This window comes from Bombus vosnesenskii, unplaced genomic scaffold, assembly GCF_011952255.1.
Source record: "Bombus vosnesenskii isolate JDL3184/JDL3185 unplaced genomic scaffold, Bvos_JDL3184-5_v1.1 scf7180000013314, whole genome shotgun sequence".
NCBI classification, from domain to species: Eukaryota; Metazoa; Arthropoda; class Insecta; order Hymenoptera; family Apidae; genus Bombus; species Bombus vosnesenskii.
Window position 1 is genome coordinate 2,344,314 of NW_022882960.1, and position 26,472 is coordinate 2,370,785.

Here is a 26,472-nt window from a genome sequence, read left to right on the forward strand (position 1 = left end):
GGCTGAAGCGGTTATCCAAAGGATAACGAAGTCATTGGAGTACTTGTCATTCTTATTCGAAAATCGGTTTAAAGATTGAGCGGTAGGATGTTCTGATGCACACATTGCCTCAAAATTCTGTAAGTTTCGAAGAAATGAATATCCAAGCTTCCGCTGTTCCACAGATTTTTCAAGTTCCCGTCGAAGAATCATCGGCGAACAACGAACGGTAGCTGGAAAGCGAGGAAGGCTCATTGTCTCTCGCATGGAGGTCGGTCCTCGTTTGGTAGCCAGCAAGTAGGTAGGTAGGTAATGTAACCAGTCGCATACGTAACCGATTGGTCGCGGGTTAAGTAGCTGGTAGCAGCACGCGGATACTGTCTCCGCGGTATCGATATATCACGCGGTGCGAGGCGGTCGAGCCTCGAGCGTGTCGTCGATCCCGTGAGCACGAGCCTCGCTTTACCTGTGCAGGCGAAAACTCGCATACCAATAAGCGGCGCGTGAACCACGTACGCGTTGGCCCTGTTCAACGAAACCTTAGAATTCCCCATGGCCTGATGCCCGTGCGTTCGGCGGTGACAAATGGTTCATAATGAAAAGATTTCTCCACGGTAACATTTTAGTAAGTTTTTCATGACGAGTTCATGTTCGATAACGAAACCGTATTGAACGAGGTCAGGGTTAGGAAAGGGAACGAACATCTGACGAGTATTTGTGAAATTTATCGTTTAATGATTTCGAACGATGACGATGAGAATCTCGGAGGAGTAGGATATTTCGATTTTTGGAGAACCGTAGATAAAGTACACATAAGTCAATTCTAACTGGGCTAACTCTGTCTTAAGCGAAAGGATCATAGACGAAAATTGTATATTTCAAGCGCTCTATCGTCCTATGACCAATTTTACACACATTATATAGAACCTTCTCTGTCTTAACGAAGCCGAGCTTTCCACCGGCGTATCCAATATCGGGGGATATCGATGACAGAAGATCGTGGAAATAGCCTTAATTTAATCGAACGGGAATAATAGGAGCGCATTGGGCGGTTGTTCGAACGAGACGATCGAGAGAAACCAAGCGATCGCGTGGCGTGGGCCGTCGTTTCTGCTCCCGGCGCAGATCTTCCAGATTCAATGGCGAAAGATCGCCGGATAGCCACAACAAAGACCTACATACATGTACACCCATTGGTGGTTTACACGAGGAACCTAGAACCTGGCTATGACTATCGTAGTCCCGAGTCGAAACCCACAGCCTTCAATCATTGTCAATCAGTTCGGACGAGGCACCGTTACGGTGTCTTCGATGCACTCGTCCCGTGCTATCTGGCTACACCTACCTACTGCTATTCTTCGCCGACATTCCAGCCTTTACCTTACAGTCCCGTTTTCCACCAGCTTCGTCAATCTGTGCACACCCTTCGACTACGTGGACGCAGGTCCATCTTGGTCCTGGCTACCTAGCACAACCTCTCGATCAAATTGACTAGACTGGACGTCCTGAATTTAAGAAGCGAACGTTGGATCTACTCTTTGTTTGGAGATGATTGGATCTGAGAGATCTCGTCGAACATTAAGCTAACGAAAACGCTCGATCAACTTCTAAAGAATGAAAAAATGCGCCCCAAAAGATCTAAAGACACTCAAAATCTGTCGTGGCGAGATCAAGAACCGTATCGACTGCTCTATCGACATGTCATCGAGGTTAGCGCGAGACAGTTATCGCGTTAAAACTGGCAAGCTGGTTAGCAAGACATTCTGCTCGAGAGAATGGAACTGGAGTCGTATTTCATCGCTAACTCGAGACGCGATTTCACATGCAACGAGAACGTAACCGAAGAAACAATACCGAAGGTGAACAGAAAGAGAATCGAGAACGAGTGGATGATTGAAACGGACCGACCCACCACTGACCCCCGTCGTTTCTTTCGCGATCGTAGTCTCCCAAATACGCCAATAAATAAGTATTATTACGATAACGATACAATGATAACAATGATAACAATGATAATAATGATAATAATGATAATAATGATAACAATGATAACAACGATAAGAATGATAACAATAATGATAAGAATGATAAGAATGATGAGAATAATAATAATAATAATAATAATAATAATAATAATAACTCTCAACTATGAAGATTTACTTATGCGAAATAAATGTCGCGGGGTTCTCTCGGCCCCGTACACCTGTGCGACCGTTCGCCAGTCCGCGTTTATCTGCAGGGCTCGACCCACCCACGCGAATTCCTGCCCTTCGAATATCGAGCCAAGCACTATGCACGTTTCTAGCTCTCTCTCTTTCTCCCTCTCTCTCTTTCTCTCTCTCTCTCTCTCTCTCTCTCTCTCTGTCTCTCTCTGCTGCTGCTGCTGCAGCGTCGTCACAGCTTCACTGGTGATTCCTCGGTGAAACGTTCTTCCAGCAGAAACAACCGTTACGATAGCTCCAAAATTGGACGTGGGATTTCGAAGTGAAGCATGTGAATTGTTTTTTGTCTCAAATGAATTGCAGAAATATTAAGTTATGGAAATATTTCGAGGTCGTCGTATAAATTCTCGAATTTTACTACCTGAATACGTGATTAGGGTTCAACTTCTTAAAAAAAAAGACTACCTCTCTAAGCTTATTTATTGCAAACAGACGATATAAATAATGGCAAATTCCAACGTAGATGTTAAAAGATATTTGTAACATCCATATTTTCCTGTTCATTTTGATTGATGAAGTTGGACAACACGATTTCAAGAAGTATCTCTACTACTACCTCCATCCAATCGTCAATTAAGTTTACCCAAGGTATCGAAGGAAGTGCCACGAGTAGCAACCAACAACCTATAAATCGATTTTTCTCCGCTCCAATTTCCCAAAACGAAAATCTCTGGGCCAGTTAAGAGCCTGAAAAGCCGCGAAATGATATTTACGAGCGTGTTCTCCGGTTGAACGTGAAGGGCGAGTCCAGAGCCGTTCTTAGTCCGGGCGTCCCTTTTCCGTATACGGTTCGAAATGGTCGTTACTTGGCAAGAAATTATTGCTATTACGGACGAAGCACACGCGCGTAACCTTGTTATCGGCTTGGTTGATACGGCGATTACGGATGCGTCGCGTGGTGGCGAGGCACCGTGTACCTACGTACACCAGCTCGTACACGGAAAATCACTAGTCACACTCGCGTAAGAGAGAAAAAGAGAAAGAAGCAGCGTCTAGGCTAGTTTAATTGGATACAAGCTCGAGTGTAACGAGCTCTATCGAATTACTTGTCCGGTAGGTAATTCACTCGGCGCAACATTCGACAACCTTTCGCTCCGCGAAGCCGGTCGTCGTTTAACGACGGATAATTCCTGTTTCGTCCCTTATACATCGTGCAGGATGTTTATTGATCGAAAAGACGCTGGCAAATTGCGCTGATGTACCGCCTCTCGGACGCTTTCGTCGCTCGCGAGCTACCTATTCCAGTTTTTCCAAGGGACTGCTCCATGTTGCATCGAACTTTCTACCAGGATAATTCTTCTAGGGTGAGTAACTACATCGTACGACAGTGGGGGGGATTTATTAAGTTCCTGCGGGTAGTTGTTAAGGTAAGTCAAGTTAGCGAACAGTCATACTCGTTCTAGCAAATTCATTCTTTACGGTCTGAGACTACATTCGAGATGTCAATGTAGTTGATTTTTATACGTTAAATTCGAACGTCTACGGTCGTTCAGTTAATTAGCAAAATTCTACGATTCTTGAACCCTGATTGTTCCTCGATCGAAGAGCTTTAAAAGGCAATCTACTAATCGCAACGAAGACAACGACGCGACCGAAATGGCTAGCTAGAAGACAAGTCCCGAATCGTGACGGAAGAGTCGACTGGTCTGCGGACAAATTTCCAGATCGACAGTACCGGATGTGATTGCGCGCGGACAAAGGCCACAGCTCGCCTATATTAGGTAGAACGCGTCGGTTAGCTTCTCTGCCTACCTACTTTCAGAAATTCTGCGCTAACGAGCGAGCAGAGCTCCGCTCGCGTCGCTCCGCTTTCCACCGTGGACATCGCTGCCCCATATCTGCCAAATTGTCGTGAGCCAGCGCGTCGTTTTCTTTATTGGTCTTCTCCTTAGAATTTATCGAGCACCGCTCGCCGTGCCTTCCATTGTGTAGAAATTTCCCTCGTACTCGCTTCACGTCGTAATAAGAGTTAGTTTTCGGAAATTCCTCGTTGAGGCTTCAGGGTAGAACGATGGACTCGTAGCTGTAATCTTATCAGGTTCTTACTATTGGGTCGAGATATTCTCTTCGATAATTGACAGTTCGTTTCAAACACAGTCAACCTATCTTTACTCGCGACAAGCTTGGTCTGCGAACAGAGTCGACGTTACTTTCTTCCAACTTCTCTAAATTTATTTGAAACTTGATTCCGCAATCATTCCGAACACGAACACTGTCTCGTTCGACTCTTAATAAACTATAACGTTGAAACGTTAAAGTACATTTTTCGATAAAACACAACAGCTTCGATTTTGATGACACCGCGAGACTGTGCGGAAACCTCGGATCTCCGATTACAAACTCGTATATCACTAACATTCTATATCATCATACCTTTAACAACTCAACTCCACCATCAGAAATTCATTTCTCCGATCAAACACAATTCAGGTCGGCCGAATCAATCAGTCAACGTTCTCAGCGCCAATTACCGACCTTCCAAACGTTATTCATCAAACCCATCTTACCCTCGAACTATCTCGAATCAGAGCGTTCCTCCGCCGAGTAGGAGCGGTTTGGTGTCACGAGATTAGGTTATTTCGCCACGTGCTCGACCGTTACCCCAAGCCGAGAACTGTCCCTATTTCACTGCGAGTTTTAATTAACGTTTACGAACCGTACAGTGGGAGATTTCGAGATCGGTGGTTAGGCGGAGGCTTTTACGAACGCCCTCTCGAGACACTTTGTGCGACTGGCGTGGCTCTCCGCGTAAATAAATTAACCTCAGTGAAGGCACGTGCTTCGACGCGCTGACAACCCTCGTAGCTCGAGATTCGAGACAGGCCGGTTACCCGCAACTACAAGTGTTATTAGCGGCGATCGACCGGCAAGGGTTGCCTTTCTTCTCGACGACCACTCCTCGCTCGACAATTCTTGCCGGTTTAATTGAATTTCTAAGCGTTAACGCTGAACTGTCTCTTGGAATGTCTCGCGTACCTAGTCTTGAGTACCTTTGCGAAGACGTTACTCGGTTAATCTGCCGGTATATCACATTCACGCCAGCCGCGTTGTGACATTGGAGACAAACTTCGGAAAGTTAAGTAACTAGCTACGTACCAGTTCAAAGGAAAAGTCGCGGTTTTTCTGAAAAGTTTAATTTTAAATTTAATTTTGGTAGATTCTAAGTCATTTTCGATCCTATCGTTTTCCGTTTAATTTCTGGCCTCAATTTTTTGTTGAAATTATAAATATTAAAAGTGTAAAATGTTAAGCATTTTTTTCTTTGTTCAAACGGTACCGAGATTACGATAAGAAATAATTCGTAGATCGTAGGCTGAGGCAAAGGACACCGATCGGAAACTCTGCTATCTTCGCGTGTTCTCCAGCTATCAAAGAAACAACCGCCGAACAAAAAGATGAATTTCTCGATGCGCGCTTTCATCGCCGATTAAATCGGTCACCGGTTATATAAATAGAAGGCCGTGTCATCCGGACGATAAGTCGGATTTCGCAATTGGTCGCGAAGTGGATCCGGTCGCGACCATACTTGGACATAGCCATCTATGAGACTGATTACTTTAATCGCTTCGAGGAACAATCCGTCCGTTGAGCCGCATTCCCGCCGCTCTTTCACCTTTCCTGCCTCGCGGACGATCCAGTTTCACGGACGAACCTCGTACATTCGCGAGCGACTACGCGAAAAGAGGAAATAAACTCACCGTTTCGGAGGCGACAGACTTCACTTCCGCCAGAAGGGACGCGGCTGGTGACAGATAAGTCCTGAGGAAGTTCTCCAAGTTGCCGTGATAAGCGCACACCAGGATGTCCCGGGCCTGTCTTATCAGCAGATTGATAACGCCATCGCCGTAAATCGGCCCGAGCAAGTTCCGGACCAGCGATGCGACATCTCCGCGACCCTGCAACAAAGCGGTCCTTTCACGAGCCTGTTTCCCGGAGAAACGTTACATATTACCGTGAAGTGACGTGACTTGTTCGTATCTGGACAGGAATGATTTTCAAGGGTTGGGACGTGATAGAATGGCGACAGGTGGTGGAACGTGATGTAATGCGATGTGACGAGCAAGTCATTCGGAATTCAAATCGATCCATCGTGTACTTTATTAATTTCAGTGTCACAGCTACACGCGTGATCAGAATTTAAGTTCAGAAATTTGGCACGGAGAACAAGTTCGGTAGCGAATAACTGTTCCTTGTTCGCGGGATTCTTTCGGATGGAGACCTAATCCAGGAACACGAAATTAATTTTAGAAAACAATTGATAATTGAATATACAATCCCCATTATCGCTAATGAACGGTATAATGGCTGGTAAAGGTCGAGATAGTTGCATTGTTAATATTCAGCACTTATCACGGACGCAGCAGCACAATGCGCGCGTTCTTATCTCCTTATTGTAGCCCCGTGATAAATGGACGAATACCAGATCATTATTATTATACCTGGTAGTAAGCTGGGGCAAACCAGATTAATTCCAACAGATAGTCGATAATTAACTACATTGTTGCCACTACATGTACGTCGATATACAATGAAACAGTGTCTGATTAAATCTCCTATGAAATCGGCCCAGTTATTCCTGCATAATATCATAACGATATCATAATATAATAATAGCGCAAAATAGGCTAAGGATATTACTACTGGCCATTACCTTACTATATTCGTAATGTAGAGATTTCACGTAATATATGGCGGCGTACATTCCTGAGTTGCATAACACCTTCGGGTTTCCGCGTTCCCAGAAGCTTTTAACGCGCTAAGCCATGGTTCCGGAAACGGGAAGCGGTCGAAGAAGCCGAGGGGACAAGCGAACTAACGGTTCCAAGTTCTCTTCCATATTGTTATGGAATCATGGCCTACGCCAGGAGAATCTGTTATCGACACCGATCTCCCCCAACGGTGAGAACAAACAAGGGGGAATAAATTGAATTTTATGGCAGCACCCGTCCGCCACTTCCAACGAACTCTTGGAACTTGCTTTTGGGGAGGTATGTGCGTCAATTCGAGGAGCATCGCTGGACTCCTGTCCGCCTGTCTTTTGTGCTTTCGAGAGATGTACGCAAAGTGTATTGAAACGAGGGTGCTAATTTATCGAGGAACTTTTCGCTTTAATTCAAGCTGACTATGTACTTTTGATTATAGTCGCTCAGATAAGTGGTAAAATTTTACAGTCTCAAGAGTTGAATTCTAGCACATTACGAACTAAACATTTTACGTACTAAACGAACCTAATTGTCAGCTACTCTTTCGTGTCAAATATTACACGTTAAATAAATCACTGTCAACTCTTCTTACCTCGTCGTTTATTTTAAGCATAAAATCTTGATCAAATTTCTTGACTGATATCTCCACGAAACACAGGATATTTCGTCAACAGCCTCTGACGATAAAATACAAATACACGAGATCTCTTCGTTCACCTATAACGTGTCAACGATTCAAACTCCATGAGAAACTAAAAGAAAAAATGTTCATCTTCGTGAAAACCAACGAAAGAGAACGATTCTCCTTAGTATTTACACAAATCACCGGCAGACGTAAACGCGTTTATCCAAGATCCCTTCCTCCAATCCGCGTGGTCCTTCGCCTTCATCGATGCGAATCGAGGCGATCCAGTTCGTCTTTTTCGAGGAACGCAAAGTTGGTCGGCCTCTCGAGACCGTAAACCAGATACTTTCCAGCAAAATCGGCTGGTTGTTCGCAGAACGACGACGCAGCGGGGATCGGGACCCGGTGCTATCCGCTTACGAATCGCTCGGCCGGCGGGCGTCGGATGGCGAAGCGGACAAGTGGCATGCGTCGCCCCAACGGCGATGTGGCTGCATTATATCGGCGTGCATCGTTACACCGGACTGCATAAACATCGCAGTTTAGCGGCCACTCGAGAAACCGGGGAACACCGCGATGTAACCATTATACGCGTACTCGATCGCCCACGTGTGTCCGCCCTCATCCGCCTGGTCTCCGTGCTCGATGAGCGAAAATGCTACGAGACTTGCTCGAGGTACGTGTGGAATGCGTCCGGTTGAGAGTTTAATAGGATACTTTTTGTTTGTCATTATATTTCAGCTTGAGATTTTCAGAAGATTTAGTAGACGTCACAATTTTACAAGGTAGCATATCACAAATTTGAAAATGAATAGAGTTGAACTTACAACTATTAAGGAAACGTTACTTATCTTCATTGCTGTTACTCCCTTTGCATTTTTTGTGCCTTTTTTCGTTCCTAGAATTTCTTTTCACACGCCCCTGCGCTTATCGTCTCAACCTTGCTTTTCTAATAAAATAGCGTTACATCAAAAAATTGCAGATAAGGTAGTCGAGTATAAATACGGCATCGGATTTTACAAGCTCGAATAAAGTAATAGCGATATATTCTCGTCGATTTCACAAACAAAACCATAAACTAGATAGAACAAATACATTCCTTTCTCTGAAAACAGCGATCTAACAAGATCAAACAGTTTAAGAAAAGAATCTAAATCGCCCTCGACAATCGCTATTCGCTCGCTTGGATCGCCGCTCGATTGACAGCCACTTCAATTTGTAATGTCCCGATTACATGGTTCGAGCAACTGTTGCCGATCTCATAAACGAGTAGTATAAATCAGCTATTGTCTTGTTGGATCGATAATGCCGAGTATCGACAATTTTCGTGGTGGAACGGGAGTCCGACCCTCAGGATACGACGATATTCGAATAATAGGGCCATTTCAGGATTCGTCAATACCAATATTTGGTCAGTCGAAATTTATGGGAAAAGGGTAAGTCGACGGTGCATAAAAGACTCGTTAGGGGAGGATGGTCTCGTCCCTATGGGGATTCCGGAGAATGGAAAGGGACGTGGAAACCGAGGGTTCGCATAAATTAACCGGGGCTACAGCGCTAGCTGTTTTAACAGACCACCTTATGGAGGCATATTGTTTATTAATGCGTTTGCTCGCACGAACAGTCCGCTCTTGATTCACCGTAATGTATCTACACTTCCCTGTGATAATGTGATTTATGAAATGCTGGATTAAACACGCTTCGATGTTTAGAAGCACGTGGTGAGTTTTGAAGGCAGATGTATTATTAATAAAGCGATTTAAATATTCTAATGAGAGTTAGGTGGGAAGTTCGTTGAGAATTTACATACGAGTTTCGAAGATACTATATTTAATGATCTTATTGATAGACTGCAGCTATACTTACTAATAACACGATAAGATTGACAAATCTAGTACAAACGTTCAACAAGGATCGCTATCATAAACAGCTTGAACAAATGAAAATATTTTTTCCAGAAATTCTAAAATTTCTCCCATTTAAAAACTTCCTCATCCCCTAATTTCAACCAAACCCAAATTGTAGATACACAATACTTCCAAACGAGAGCTCGCTACCAAAACAATGCCGAATTAATCAACCTTCAAGCAAACATTCGATAAAGCCCGACAATTTAACCTGGCATAACGAAATCAAAGATACTTCAAACGAATTTCAGTGGCCGTTTCCCTTGCCAACTCGCCCCACCAAACATCAATCGGATCAACTACTACAAGAGCCTTCGATCGAATTCACTCAAATCCCCGCAGCGAATGCATTCATTAAGCTTCGTTGCAACGAAAAGAAAAAGAGAGAGAGAGGGAGAGTCATCGGAGGGTGAGAAGGGTAGAAAAAAGTATAACGCAAGAGAGAAAAATAGAGAAAGAGAGAGAGAGAGAGTCGAAATTGTCGGCGGTACAAAGCGGAGTGCCGGCATAGAAAGAACGCGAGGAGAATTGGGACGTCAGCATGCCAGCAACCCTGCCTTTTTCATGCGCCCGTCTCGCTGACAGCAAAGCTGGAACGATCGCGGAATTGAAATTGACCGAGAACGCCACGGGGTGGGCCTTGATTAGCCCCTTTGTTTAACCGGTCGCTTTGTTTAATCGCGTCCCGTTATAAGCGCCGCGAGTTCCTTTCACGCCCACCAATTTGCATTTCGTACGTACTCGCGAATTTCATGTTGCAGCACGATCTGAGTTTTTCTGTATGATTGGGATTTTGTCGGAGATGGAGTCTCCCTCACTTGTGAGAAAGTGGAAGGAAAAAGGTGAACGTTCCGCGAGAGGGTAAACTTGCTCGAAAACTTCAGTCGACTCGGGTCTAACGTTTATAAATACCGTTGCTCCAGGGTATTTGCATATTTGCTTATTTCGAACAAGTTAAGTTACTGACAAAGTTTGTATTGTAAGACGACAAAATTGACGTTTGCTCGTGCGACAGGAAGGCTGTGACTTTAATTCAATGATATTCGCAAGTTTCTCAGCGAATAATTCAAATTGACGGAAGCTAATACCTGTCATCCTCGATCACTATACGGTTTATCATGAACGTACGCGATTCGAGTAACACCCACATACTGTTGCTACAAGCCAAAGGTGTTTCAAGAGAACAATTAATATCTACGCCTGGATCACGTTTTTCCATCGGCACCAATCGTTATTAATTCGTCGAACTGTCCGAGACAGCGTTCTGCTCGTGTAAACCAGTTTGTATCGAGCGACCACGTCAACCGGTGAACATTTGATTAGTACGTTCGAGCCGAACAGATATTCGAGGTGTACAGATTTCGCAATGATCTAATGTAATCCTGGGAGATTTGTCTTCACCGTGACACCGATCGCGGCTCGAAAACTCCGGTCATGGGAATCTATGGTGATCATAATGGAAACAATGAAACGTAACCGAGAGGAAGAAGAAGGAAAGAGAAAAAGAGAGAAGGAGACAGGCTGCAAGGCAGAGAGCATAGAACACTTTTCTCGCGCGGGAATAATACAGATCGTGAAAACATTTGTTACACGATCTCCCTAACCAATCAGCCAGACGTCCAGTCCATTCTCCGCGATGCGTGTCTGCGGCATAGAATATAATTTAATACATTTATATAACTGACGGGTTATCACTCTCGCTGGCGTGTCTGACACTTCTTACGTGGCCGGTATTCGCGAGGGCTTGTGGCGAATTCGCACCAGTCTCTGCTTGCGATTCTCTCGCGGTCGATTCCCTTCGAGTCTGCGTGAAAATTCCTATTCTACTTCTCCGTAAGTACTTCGTTTCGTTCGCCTCACTGACTCGTCCTTTCAATGCTTCTACAAGATTTCATGGTCGATTTGCAAAGATCCTCTAGCTGTCTCAACAGCAGAGAAATCAACATTTTGAAACCAGAAAAGCTGCTTCTTCGTTGCAGTTTTATGGAGAACGCTTTCCTACGTCTATGTATATCTCTCTATTTGCTTCTATCTAATTTACCAAGATCTTACAGCCGATAAATTTATATTATTATTAAAACTAAGTTTCCAATCTCCGTTTGAAATCTACACCTCGTCGCGCGAACGAGGATCAAATCAAATTATCCTAAGTACAAACTTCACGACCGTGCTTCAAACGCTATCATACTTTCCCATGAATAGCAACAGTGTACCGCTAGGCCGAGACCCTGAACCGGACGATAGACACCGGGCAACGACAATCGAACCGAACAGATAACCATCGTGTTAGAGAAGAAAACGCAAATCGATCGGTCGTTCTCGAAGATCGTGTTTGAACAAAGTTCGTTAAAGGTATCGACGTTGCCAGCGTTGTGAGAAGTGGCAGGGACACTTTTGCAGCTCGATCCACTTACTTTCGCCGATATTTTCTCGTTCTCGTCTCGTTAAGAACTCTCCTAAGCGGCCAGCCGACTCTTTCACGATCGACCGACGCGACGGTGACGCGGCGTCGCTTCGTAATTATCGAAAAGTCGAAACACACGGAGAGAAAGAATGGAGAGGCCGGTGTCGTTAATTAAATCGCCGCGGCGACCGAGAAAAGCCATCGGAAGCGGAGCCGCGAACCAGCTTCGAATGGTTGCACAATACACCAGAAGCGCTCGCGATATCCATCAATGCTGCGTTGTTTAGGATCAGGATAATGCAACGGACCACCGAGTCCGCGAGCCGAAGGAGAGAGTTTCTCGAGCGAGACGGAACGAACACAGAAGGAAAGGGGAAGAGGGACACGCGCGGGATGGAAACGCGCATTAATCAATCTCCGCACGTGGAAACCCGCGCTGGCCTGATGAAGTGCCTCTCGCTCGCTAGTCCGATAAGCTTCGTGAATTGTCGTTTTCTAACGCTGTGGCACGCACGTGAGATTCGTTAGACACGCGTTTCTTTTTCTTTCCGCTTTCGGCAGTAGGGAGGTAGGTGTCGTTATTTGATCGTTTGATGTAATCGTGATTCAGAACCGTACGCTACAAACTTAAAGCTTCGACAAAATTACAAAGACGTAATTAATCGAAACATTAGAAAATAACAACTCTGAAAAAAAATCATAAATTTTACCCTTAGCGGTAGACGCAGGGTATCAGAAGAACAGAGAACAGAGTTTAGAAGTGTGAAAAATTCATCGCAAAGATTAGTGCTAATCGAACGAAGTTCATCAACCTTTCCCGGATAGGACAACAGAGGCCGCAACAACTTTATATGTCAGTGTGATATTTGTATCTAAAATTGATCCCTTATCTCGGTTCCACGGCGAACACGGTCTTCCGTCGACGGAACAATGGCAGCCGCTTTCGAGAACGCAACAGGCCGACGCGCGGCGTGTTCGATCCCCGACGAGCAGACCGGAGCGCAATCGCAATAGCAACGACGACGACGACGACTCAATCCAACCAGCTCGGTGCATTCCAAGGATTTGTTTCTACTCAGATTACAACAGCAGATATCGACGACAACCGACCGATATTTCATGTTAGAAACGGCCACCAATGCCCGTCGTTAACTCACCGGTTTCCACGCTGCGGGGGTTGAGTGCAGAGGAAGTTACCTTCTTTCTGTTTCTGAAATTTTTATGATCTTTTATACGAGGGTGAAAAAAGATTATTGGAAGGAAAAACTACTAGGAAGATAAATAATCTACCTCCACTTTGTGGGGGAAATATCTGTTGGAAAGGGAGAATGAAAGTTTCTATGAAAACTCGTATAATTTTATTAGAGTGGTGGATAACATAGCGTATGGGAAATATGCGACTTTCACTTCAAATTGTCACGTATTATTTATAGTAATATTCTTTAAAATGTCGTTGTCAACGTTATTTTATAGCTTCCCTGTCGATTCATTTTCTACTGAAAAATCGATATGTCCCAACATTTGCATAACTTTCTCCAAATGTTACATTTACGTTTATTCGAATAACTTCCACGAATATTTTCACCTATTAAATACAAAAAAGTAGTTTACTACGATCTCGATAACAGAATTCGAGAACGAAATTCATTAAAAATTTCGTTGGTCAATTACGAATTTTTAACGTTTCTGTTAACAATCTTGCAAATATTCCATACAGATTCTTTCGTGTCATCGACGATGATTGACAGCGAGATGAAACATAACAAACGGTATTAACCCATGGAAACGATATTTCGCATGCGTCGGTCTAACGTATAAGTCGGTTCACTACGAGAAATCAAAATTAATGAAAACGACGTGAAACGTTTCAAGCAACCCTGAATCAGAAAAACTGTCGGAATACCGTGCAGCACTTCCTATTGCGACACCCCCGGTCAGCTGCCACGTCAATCTCCACCCTGTACCGATTTGATTGCGGTCGCGCAATTAATTCGCTGTCCCGCAAAAACGCTCGAAGCAACATTGTAGCAGAACGCAAGTCGAGGCCCACGGATCACCGATCCAGCAAAAATTTCTCCAGCCTTTATTACGTGCTCGGCGCACGTGACTCGTGCGATTGCGTTACTCGAGCAACGATGCAATGCAGCCACGCCAAACAGAAAGAGAAAGAGACAATCTCTCTGTGTAGACACGCTCGCGATATCGCTGACACCTCTCGACAACTACTCGAGAGAGAACGAGTCAGGGGTCGATTCGACGTTGACAAGAGAATTATGCCGGAATAAAGCGTTTTAAAGTCTAATTGAGTTTCTATGCGTGTAAACACGAAGAAAAAATGGTATAAGTTGTAACGAGGAATATGTAGAGTCACGCGGCAGTTGGAACGCAGATGCTGGATTATCGGTGGTGGATATCAAGAATCCGACTTTCGCGCGCCAACAGAACGGTGGAAAGAATTGACTGTGCAGGTCGCGGCGACGGGTCACGGCTGCGGCACCCTGTATATAGGACGATGACGTCACCGTGGCTTACCTACCGGAGCAGAGTGTGTAAAATGCATCCGGTGGGTGTGTCGCTCCCATACCCTTTATGACTCCACGCTGGCGCTACGAGAGACCAGCCCGCTCCTTACAAACGCCGCGCGGCTTTAACCGTCGCAGAGTCGCGCCGCGTCGCGTAAACGACCCGCCGCGAAAGGGAAGGTAATCGTAGCCGACCGCCACCGCGATTCGCCATCTCGTTTTCACCGACGTTCCCAGAAGGAAATATCATAGTATTTCGAATTTCAAGCTCAGAACTTGGAATTTTTTATGATTTTTTGGCCAGCTCTATCGTATGGCTCTGGACCAAGCGTTACACACGGAATTTCCTAAAAAAGTTTTTCCAATGTGTTCGACCGTTCGCGGAGAGACGCGATCGCGAGGAAGCGCGCCAACGGGAGTCGTAAATTCCCGTTACGATTAGATAATCGACGCCACGAAATGATCGGTCCCCTATTTCGTTTAGGATAATAGAGGTGGTTGAACTGATTGTAACACTGAAGTAACAGGTTACAATATACACTTTATTCCAACAACTTTATAGACATAGACAGTTACGCTTGGTGCGTATATATAGGTTAAATAGAAGACTGATCTAAGGGTGGAAAACCAGTCAAGAGATGTTGACTGATCTAAAGATGGAAAACCAGTGAAGTTCGGTGACGATGCTGTGGCAGAGGAAAGCTATCGATGGGTGTTCTAGCACATCGGATTCGTTGATGATAATTTTGGCCAGGAAAGTGAGGGCAACAGTCGTTGCTTCTAATTGAATAAGAAAAAGGTTGATGGGCAAGGAAGGGTTCTAGCCGTCTCCGAGAGAAAGTTGCTAGCGGGAGACACCGTAGGTGAGAAAAACCATATTTCTTGTACCTTCCCGGAGTGGACACTAAATACCAAGGAACACTTGAAGTAAAAAGATACATATTTGATCTAAAGGACCTTAACTATGAAACTGCCAAGATTTATGGTGGGTCCTTAAGATTGCTGAGGGTACGCAATAAGGATGTGTAGACATGTGGGCCTGGTTTGTGTAGAGAATCACCGGACGTAACACAATGCGTCACGAAAATTCACTTTACGGAAGTTCAAAGAACTCGTACAATTTATTTGGAAACGAACTTGTGCTATCGTAAGCGAGATTTACAAGATCGTTTCTTATATGACGTAGCAAGAAATTCTGAAATGTAACATCGCCAGTATATGCCAAGGTATGTGCTACAGCCTGTGAAACGTTTTTGTAGCAATCGAACAGATCGAAAAGCTCGCTACACGAGCCACGAAACAAATAAGGGAAAGTCTAATAACGCGGAGCAGGGGAACGAGTAATAATGGAAACACGACAGATCGTACAAGACACCTATTTACCAGTCGATATCGTTTAACTCTCTCCTCCAAATCTAAAAATCAAGCCGAACGTTGGTCCCAGTTGGTTGACAAGCGCGCGTAAACGCATAGAAAACGCGACTCAACTGAAAAATTCATTCGGTAATTACTGTAATTCGCGTTTCACGTTATCAACGACATTGCCAATTATGCTCTTAATGTCGCTCGCGAGTTCTGCGGAAATATCGTGCGCGCTGTAATAAATCAATCGCCATCTACGTTGCTTGCAAATTGGTACTATGAAGTTACTACGTATAAAGCGCTTTGAAATTACTTCACTTTTATTATCGATCCTGAACAGAGAAGTTTCAGATCTTTCAATTTGTAATTCTCTGTTCGACGAAACTTGAGTTCCGAGTGTCTGGTAAGTAAAGATCATTTCTACATTCAAACTCAAACTTAAACTCAAACTCAAACTGAAATTCAAATCTAGACCGAATTCAAATTCATGTTTGAATCTTTAAATTCGCATAATTCGAACTTTTAATTAACTGTCGAACCTCATCAGGAAACGTCAGGGAGAATTCGAAAACGAAATTTTGACACAACCTCCGGCTCGCTCCCGTGGATCCGCGCGATTAAATTCTCGTTGCGTGCACGGTTGAAACTAATTGCGGCTGGCACGAGGGCCACCCGCAAAGAAGTCGCGGAAGCGCTTTAACTCTAACAAACGTTCTACACGCGAGCATTTCCTCCCGTCGCTTTTGCTCGTTGTAACCTGTAATATTTGCTCCAATTTTCTTGCGTTACATCGTCCCGCAAATCGCACCCGTTTACTGTAAACTTCGAAGCGGCGAACAGTGTTGCGCAACGGAAATCTCCGAGTCGAATTGCCACAGTGTCGTTAACTCGAAGGAAAATTACCGTACGTACGATTATGTAAGACGGACGCTTTGGCGCGGTCGAAAATCGTAAGCGAGAAAGGACGCGGCGAGATGGCTTTTAACGATAATGGAGGTTGAGGTGACGGGTCTATAAAGGGGAGAACGATGTCGTTATTTGATTCGTCGATTGTCCGATCCATGGCGGATAATATCTCGAAAATGATGAATCGATTTCTAGGATCGTTGAAGGTACTGTAATAACTTTCAGTCCCGTCGCTATTAACGCGGAATATTTGCTCTATATAATTTTAACAAAATTAACGACGAAAATACTACACATTTTATTTTCTTGTTTTATTTAACATACCACTTGGAACAGAAATCTTCCAGTTGAAAATATTTAATCCGTGTTAGAAAAATTGAAAAACATCGATATAACAGTATTTTTAAATAATAGTCCATATCTGTAACTCCTTCCGAATTTCTATAAAAATTCGAACCGTCAAAAGTAAATTCCAAAAATATAACTATAAGGTGAAAAAAAAGAGTTAAAAGTATACAAGGTTTGCTAAGAACTTAGAAAATTAAAACATATCACAGTCGCTGAACACGTTAAACAACGCGCGATTCTCTCATCCGCAAAGACGAACATCGTCATTTACTTTCTCACCAAATCAACACACCCACGCTATCGATCCAATTTATCGATCCTCCGCTAGAAGATCGCTGGCAACAACGGCGATCCCTGGCCGTTACATTCTCTTCAAAAACGTTTCCATGTATCCACGAAGTTATCGGTGGATCGGACGACAGGAACCGCTCGAGGCCGGGAAACACGCACCCCGTAAATCAGCTTGGAGACTCACTCGCATTCGCGCGTTGTGCAACATCCGCGGCGGTAACAAAGTTCCTGGGTGATGAACGAGTACAGCTAGTTCAAGGGAGTCGAATTTCCTCAACCTCCGCGTGATTTTCCATGTTCCAAGCGAGATGTATATAATCTCGTACAGCCTGCTTATCCGTGTTCGTGAAAAAATCAGCCTCGATCCTCTTCCAGCGAGTTCGTAGTAACGTAGAAGCAAGTGATCCTTACCCAGTGGAAGAAGAACGTTAGACTATGTTTACATCGTAATGTGTTGCAACATATGTTGAATATATCCGAATGTGTGCACCGTATAGAAGATAGGACACCTGCTGACTAATTGTATCATGTTCTGATGAATGAGACATCCGTAGACGAGACTACATATACATCCGTGTCCATAGTATCCATAGTATATTTAATTATCCTGACAAATTCGTCAGAACACGGATCCACCGTAACCGTGACCCAAGATAGTAGACTTCTAAGCTGATTTCGTTTTATAATAATTCTATGGGCTCTATAGAGCATATAGCGACCCAACAATTTTAGCGAATAGGATACAACTCGAATCACGAGTCTTTATTTTTATTCAGTAAAATTTCAATAGTTCCGATTAATCACGCTGATTACACCGTTCCTTATTTTTCTCCGCTCATCGTGTATATCTGTAACGGAGCTTATATCAGGATTAGGTGTACAAAATCGAAGAAGGAGAAAGAAAGCAACGAGGCAGGCGAAGGATCCGAGGAGATAGACTTTCACCTCGCGCTTGGCACGACGATCACGAGGGATCCGAGCGTGCTGCATAAAAGAAAGGACAGACGCCGCCTGGAGATCACCGAGCCGCCTTGAATCGCGCGGCAAATGAAATCCCCGTTGCTCTCGGACCGCGGAAACTGTCCCTTCCGGCGACTCGTAGGTGGAAACTCGGATCTCGATGCTCGCGTACCGATCGACCACAGAAGCAACCGCCTCTCTCAAGCGCTTCGAGCTTCGTTCTCCCTTCGTTTCCTCGTCCCTCCGTTTTAACTCCCTTTCGTTCTCTTTCTCTTTATCCGTTCTTTCGAGCCATTCTCCGCCTTTATTAACCCTGCGAGCTGAACGTGTTCACCTCCCGACTACGATGATACCGCAAATATTTGCCCATCGACTTTACGCCATTCCTGCACGGCCGAGAAACAGGTCGCTGCCCTTTATAAACATTTAACGCCATCACCGGGAATTTCTTGCTGGGTTAAGTTATATTGGAACGGACTGAACGGTGTTACGCAGTGGTACGCGCTTATGAGGGGAAATTTACGAGGTCAGAATCGTTGGTAGAGTCGGAGTAAAGGTAGAACATCGATTTTTATATGAGAATTTATCGAAATTATGAAGATACTTTTGAAATTTCCTCAAATTTCATAAAGTTGTAGAATTTAGATAGAAGATACGTTTTATAAGCGTGGAATTTCGATAACGTGAAATGTTTGGAAAAAAGAAATTGAGGAAAATGGAGCAATTTGTTAGAAATTTCAATCCCTTAACGATAGCGTAGACGAAACGCAATTTCGCGAGCATCCAACCAGCCTCGTCATTTCATCTCCTGTTATCCGATCAGAAATGATAGGAAGAATCCGAATGAGAAGTGGCCGTTTTACGTAACGCTGTGTCGGTTTCGTTATTCGAATCGGCTTGGATTAACCAGCCTCGACCGCAAAACCCTATCAACCGTTGGGCCTCAACCGTTGAATTAAAGCCAGCGACGTAATATCCGCGGACAGTTATGACAATAGCCCGTGATTCGTGTTAGAGTTAGAGTTAGAATTGAGGAACGTGATCGAGCGATGAGCGCTCAGACATCGCTCGATTACGTACAAGAGATAGTATTAATTACCCCTTAATTGCATCGCGACGATTCCAGGGATTGTAATTTAAAGGAAATCGCGGTATCGTACCGCAACGAGGATTCTACGTTCGTTAAAACGAAGCGGAGAGTAATTACGTTAATTTCAATCGAATCATGGATTACCGGTGATTGCTATACCGTTTGGTACAGATGAAGTCACTTGCGTGGCTGTTTGATGAAACGGTGTATGTGGAAAATATTTGAAAGGAATTCTTCTCAATGGTACGATACTTCTTATTAAATGTAAAAACATTAACTCGATATTTTTGTAGTTTAATTTATTACTTGAAGTCGCCACATCCTAATGGCGACAGACAGGATGGAAAAATGTCAAATGCCATAGAAAATTAGATTTTCATAGAAAAAAGAATGTAGCAGTATAAAATGGCAATTTCGCGGTTCACTGAACCGTACTGCCTTCGTAATTGGACCACCAACAGCTGTTTCCAACGTAGTCCAAATCCTTGGTCCGAACAGCAGGAAAAATTCTTTCTCTGGACTGCAGAACGCTTGAACAAGGACGCGGCATCTATCACCGGCGAATAATTAATCGAGGCCACCATTCAGGTAACGTTAATCTTTGCTAATAAGAAGACACGCGGGTTTATCGATGCATACGATGCAACTCGTCTGCATTATTAATCAACATCCACGAAGTCGAGGCAATTCGAGACGGAGAGACAAGCGGAATCGTGATAAATCGCGAGGCAGCTCGGAGTTCGAGGTCGTAGACGAGAATAGACAACGCCTTGATTCGAATTACGGTCAACTAGAAATTTTGAGAGATACTCGGAAAGGTCGAGGTTACGATAGACTATCTTTTACATCGCTCGAGTTGGCATACCGTTTAACACAGCGATAAGATAAGTGACTTTCCAAAAAAAAGAGGAAATAATCGTGTGACCATAGTTTTTTCTTCTTCTTATCTCGGCGTATATACGAAAAAACGATGCGAAAGTGCCACATTCTTCGTCAAATTGTTAGGTGTTACGACTAATTATTTTCACGTTTCATATTTCTCCGCAAACCGTATCGTTCGGCTGGAATCCATCTTGATAACACCGTGAGGATAACTGGAATAGTTCAGAACGAAGCGCGAGCTACCGGTGCTCGCGAGCCTCGCGTGGAACTATGCGCTATACCTCTGGCTAATTCTCTCGAGCAAACGCGCCGGGTAATTAAGCTACGCGCTAATTAATCGAGAACGAACGCAACGAAACAGGGGTAGGGGAAGAACGATGTCTCGAGGCAGGAACGATCGCATCTTTATGTCTTACTTTAGGCTAAGTGGTCTCGACTAGTACGGTCGTTAGCGAGGCATTTGCATTTTTAAGCGACAGTAAATGCGCAATAATGTCGGATTCCTGGAATGAAATCCTTGGACGATCTAAAAACTAACGTGGGGACTTTGTTAACTTTAGTGCAGATGAAGAACTGCCATGTAAAACGGTGATTATTGTTCTTTGTCTTTTTATCACACGTTCGAAGCTTCAGTGGGGACATGCACATTTATGCAAATTATTTTTATTTTGCTAACGTTCTTAATTGCTTTTACTCGCTTATGCTGACTTTTTTTTATTGCATCAAAAGTCTCCTTATGATAATACAATACATTTACAAGATATAAATTTCATCCGCGATTTTGTACAGAAAAATATGAAAATCGCCCGCGGCTGGAGGGTTAATACAATCTACAATCATTCTCCAACACACTCATCTTCCCTTACCACTCTACATCATCCCCCGAGCTATCCCAAAAACCCACGTGCGCAATAACCCAGCCCCTCCCTCCATTTATCAATCCTAATTCCTACTCTCCACTATCTGCAACCTCGCCCATCGGCCGCAACAGGAAACGAGCCGCTAACGGAACCCTTAATAAATCCAAACATGTGTGCGGAATCCAATCCGTTCGCTGCAACTCTCCGCGGCTTTGATAGTAACATAGTTTAGCCACGGATCCAATAAGCAAGAAGGAGGAGGTCGATAGATTCGAGTGATAAAGACCGTAAAAGCTTGGTTAGGGGCGCATTGTGCGTGTCGCCGCGGCGGACAGCACAGTAAGCGCGTTCTGTCAGCGGCGTGCGAGCGGGCGCGCGCGCGTTTAGCAAGCGGAACGCGCGGTGCCTTTTGCAAACGGCAGCCGGCGGCGCACGCTCGCGTGGGTGGAAACGGGCTCGCTTTGCAACCGTTCCGTAACAGGCTAACTTCATGCAAATCAGAGGGGACACGATGGAAAGGACTTGTACCGCGCTATCGTCCCGTTTCTTCTAACCTCGCTGCCGCTCTCAAAGCTCCACCAGCGGTACAGAACGCCACCACGAGCTTTCCTTGTTCCTAGACGGTTCTTTCGAGTTCATTTGGTGAACCGTTGGTGAAACGAATCGAGAAGATAGATTAGGGAATCTTGTAGCGGAACTTTGTTCGATGATAACTAGAGTTATGCTATCTGACTCCTTGTACAGCGGCAAAAGTGGGAAATAACGGTAAATGGGGAGTTTCAATGAATTTCCAATTCGATTAATCGTTCCGAATTAGATTCTTCTTTATTAAAAAGAGAGATCTTTACCATACATCTTGAAAAGAAAGATCTCTCTCTGTCGAGAATTAGATCTTCTCAATTGCTATTTTACTGCCAAAACTGTCAAAACTGAAAATTTGTTGGCAAATATTTCATCATGGTTCCATTTATTTCTTTCTATAGCATAGAAAGAAGGACTAAGTTTGGAAAGTTGTGGGATTCTTGTGCAACTAATCGGAGAAAAGAAAGGTTGAGGCCGGCCATTGAAATTTTTATATGTAACATCTTAGGATAGAGAAAGTTGATTTTACAAATTAACAAGATGTTTGTAGCATGTTTGCGTTTAAAGGGTAACCAGTAGAACCTACAATTAGTAGAGTCAATAATCTACTTGTCTAATCTTCAAACTCACGCAAACTGTCTCCACTTATTAGCTTACCCTATCGAACATAGAGTTACAATTTCTCAGATCCAATCAACCGATCTACTACCTTCCAGGACTGATCCTAACATCGTAAAATACTATCGGGGACGATCGTTAAATTTCAAATACCAATCGATCAATTAACCAACGTCAAACCTGCCAATAGAAACATCATATTCTAACTTTCTCCAAACAGATCTTCAACAACGTCGACCACCCATCAGAAGCCACCTGGAGATGTTTACGTTTCCCAATACAGTTTCCAAAATATACTTTCTCGACCATCGAACGAATCGACGATTCAACTGCTTCGCTACATCGTTGACCCCTTTTCGCCAGGACACTTGGGGTCGACGATGGAAACGTCATCGGGTCGACGATCCTCGGTTCACGACGCGAGGTTATCCGCTTCCAGGTTGCAGGAAGCATTAACGTCACGGGCGCCGATCAACCGACCAGTCCAAGGAACACGGCACACTTGCACCGCGCACCAACGCAAACACACGCTTCCGTGCGCAAACACCGAGCGGACAGCGGCTGCCGACTAACAGCAGTCAGCTTCTATGAACTTTCATTTTCATTTTTCCGCGAGATAGTGACACGTGGAAATTTTCGACAAGTTTTCTGATAAGAATCGACGAGTAACGTATTTTATTTAGGCTACGAACGTTTCACGCTTGAAAATCTTTTTTTAAAGATTTGAGGAAGTGGAGGAGAAGTGGAAGTGGGGGAAGGGACGAAGATTCTATCGGAAGAAAAGAAAGATATTTAGTTCGATACCTTCATAGTCATTTTTCTATGAAAGAGACACACGTGGGAATTTTCGACAAATTTTTTGGGAAAGATTGGTACGAACGATATATACCGTATTTACATTATGAACTTTCACAAGTGGAAGAAGCTTTCAGCATTTTTGGAGATTCTACGACTGAGGGTGAGGTAAGATAAAGATGCCATGGAACGAAAAGGGAGATGGATGCTTCGTGTCACTGGTAAAGCGGTATTGGTTCGATGTAGTGTTCTCGACTACGTCCAAGTCAGCGCTAGACAAGACGGCAAATATTGATCCTCGGACGACTTCGCTTCTATGGTTCCTATATACTCTCCCTATCGACTTTTCGCCGTGGAAAAATTCTTTCGAAGAATAGAGTACTGGGAACCTTACGATTTTGTTTCCCGCATTGCGTATTCGTGTACTTAGTATTTACATAAAGTTTGTCGTAAGAATGCCATACCAAGAGTCTACTACCTTCTTGATTCTACAGTTGGACAGTAGTAAGCCTCGATGTTCTATACCAGATGATCGCAATAATATACAGTTACGTTCAGAATACATACGTCGTAATCGCCTTTCCACACACTCTGTACAATGTCTGTAGGTCATGAAAATAGACCAAGGTAAAAACAAGTGGAACGTTAGTTTCTCTACGGGGCAAGTGGCTCGGACAAGGGTGACCTTTAATTGCGATATGCCAGGCACGATGATGAGCCGAAAGATGGCGAACTATCGGGATGGTTTCGCGCATGGAAACGGGTCTGTTCGCACCAGGGGGGTATCCTTTCGTCGTAGCAGGGTCTCGATTGAGCCGTCTAGATGGACGTCTCGACACACCGGGACGTCTGAACGGTCTTTAATGAAGAAAGACATCCAGTGTCGTGGTGGCTGACGGACTACAAGCGTTGCTAACACGCCGCTAATCCTTCCTTATCCTTTCCTTCCTCGTCCTTTGCCTCTATCCTTCCTTGGTACTTCTTCTCCACGTCCTTTCATCCCGTTGTGTCGCTTCTCTCCTCGCCAGACTTTCCATAGAACGGCGTTCAACCCGGGCTGACTCGGGTTCTCGGCTTTCTTTGCCAAAGAAACCGGTGAAGTGCGATCAACTGGTCGCCGGGTGCTTTCTACCGGTCACGCCGGCCACCAGCGTGAGAGAAAAAGAAGAGAGAAGAGAGTCATCGTCGTTGAGTAAAAAGCGCGAGTATCTTATTGCACGCGAGAGAGAAGAGGAGGATCGTCCTTCGACGAAAACTGCTTTCGCCCGGGACGGATTCAATCAACTTTTTCAATCGGCCACCGGTCTTTATTAACAGGTTCGTTTAACCTTGCTCTTCCGGTCTCCTTTGAAGCCTCACAACAAGACCCACCGCTGGTCAAGTAGTTTTCTCGAGTGCAGTAAGATGGAAAAATCTGTATCTCTGCGATTCCCTCCTCTTTCAAACATTTCCAGGTCCTAACAGCACGTACGTTGCATGGAAGATTATCGACGGACTCAGCGTCAAAGGGCGAGACCGAAACCTTGAGTTGCTCGGCCATAATCGGAATTACTAAACGCGCGTGACCTGCTTGTAAAATGGTTTACGATCACGTGACGGTGGTCACTGAAAATTGAATGGCGAGAACATTTGAGTCAAGGCTAAGGTAACCTTAAGGAAACGTACAGGCTGGGCAGAAATCGCAAGAAACTAGAAACGTTCGAGTAAAATTTCTAAATTTAACTTCTTCGAGAACGAAGTCATAAAAAGACAAGGTTTCATACCAAAGTTTGTGCTTATTCCTTCACATAGAACCACTCTATTCCAGATGTATTATTCTTCGATCTTACTGCTTCCTATGATTAATTTGCTAAAAGTCAGTACACGAACGCTTCCCAATTACTTAATTTTTACAAAGGATCCTAACAGAACTAACAAACCCACGAAACTCGAGATTACCAAATTGCGGTATGCGATACTACATGACCCATCATCGTACATAAGCACAGCGTGCTACTTGGACATCGCGTTTCCTCTATCCTGAGGGCTTCAATCACAGCAACGGAACCGGGTCCATAAATTTGTCAGGCGGGTTAGCGGCATGGTTGGCGCACGATGATCGTGCAACTCGCGGGGACGACGACATGGAAAATGTCATCCTCGTGGCGGAAGAGGAGTCTCGACCGTGGGATGTGGGTCACAGGGTTCGTCGAGTGTGATCGTCTTGGAAAAAGCGAAGAAACGCGATGGATGCCACGTCGGTGATCGCCACACGACACCGTGTTCGCGTCACCGATGTAATGACCGCCCATTACTTAATATCCGTGACTGCACACGGGGTAGTCCGTGATTTTCAGACCTCGTGCACGAACGACGCGTCGTCGTTGACACGATATATCCGCTGGCAGTGTGTTTGCGACGGCAGTCGATCACATCTTGGCTCCCAGCCAGGCGTTCGTTCGAAACATCTTATCTCCTTTCGAGAAGAATCGAATCTTTGGCAAGTTCGATAACCAACGCTGCGTTATCTGTGACGCGTTCGTATCGCACGAAGACCACGGGGAACACGACAACTTTAACTTACTTTTTCTAAGGAAGCATTTTTAAAATAGCATGTTGTCAATTAATTATGTTACCAATAACATTCTTGCCCGAATAATTATACCTTCTAAAACAAATTGTCAACGATATATTCGGACCTAACAAATTCTTTCCATTTGTAGCTACATTGTATTAAAATATCCCTTGGTAGTTCTTAAAATATTTTCCTGTGATCTTCGTATTATACGCGCGTCGCTATTAGAAAGTGGCAAACAAAAATTCTTAATCTTCCGATATTCGATAACCGATAGGACACTGGCAAATACGATCGAACCTTGGTGAACTGAAATAGTACGGAGCTACGCGAAGAAGTTGCACAAGTATGGCAACTTTTCGCTTCGATCGCGTTCTCCACGAACATTTGCGTAGAGCGCGCGGGTACATTCGTGATCGATCGTCGTGATTCATCGGAGTTCTTTGGAACGAATATGGGTTACACGGAGCCGCATGGTCGTGCCATGGAAATAGAATCACGCAACGCTTGTCCTAAATCCGAAGCATGTCGTTCTTCACTGCGAAACACACGAAACCTACGGAGCCCGGTGGGTAAGGCAACGAGCGGCCTGGTCGACCATTAATCGACCGTATCCTTTAATCCCTCAGACGTGTACAGCCGTAACCGTTCGTGGCAGAAGAAACGCCGCCTCGAACCTTCCCTTTGTTCCAACTCTAGACTTCCGTACCGCGCCGAGAATACCACCGTGAATTTGTACTCGATTCGAGTTTCTACGAGTTCCACGACTTTACCACGGTGCGAACGAGAATTCTCCTTCGATCGAGGAAATTAGATCGCGTCGAATTTAATTGGCACTCGTAATTCGTTCAACGATTAATCG

General features: G+C 44.4%; 1 protein-coding gene across 6 annotated transcripts in view; it reads right to left on the minus strand.

The window, feature by feature from the left end:
• The window catches only part of LOC117235250, a 305,200-nt gene that overhangs the window by 231,058 nt on the left and 47,670 nt on the right, over window positions 1-26,472 (minus strand). For all 6 annotated transcript variants that reach the window (XM_033497118.1, XM_033497116.1, XM_033497117.1 and 3 more), the window contains exon 3: window positions 5,900-6,097. In XM_033497118.1, the coding sequence (XP_033353009.1) occupies window positions 5,900-6,097 (198 nt within the window). The remainder of the gene's footprint in view (window positions 1-5,899; window positions 6,098-26,472) is intronic.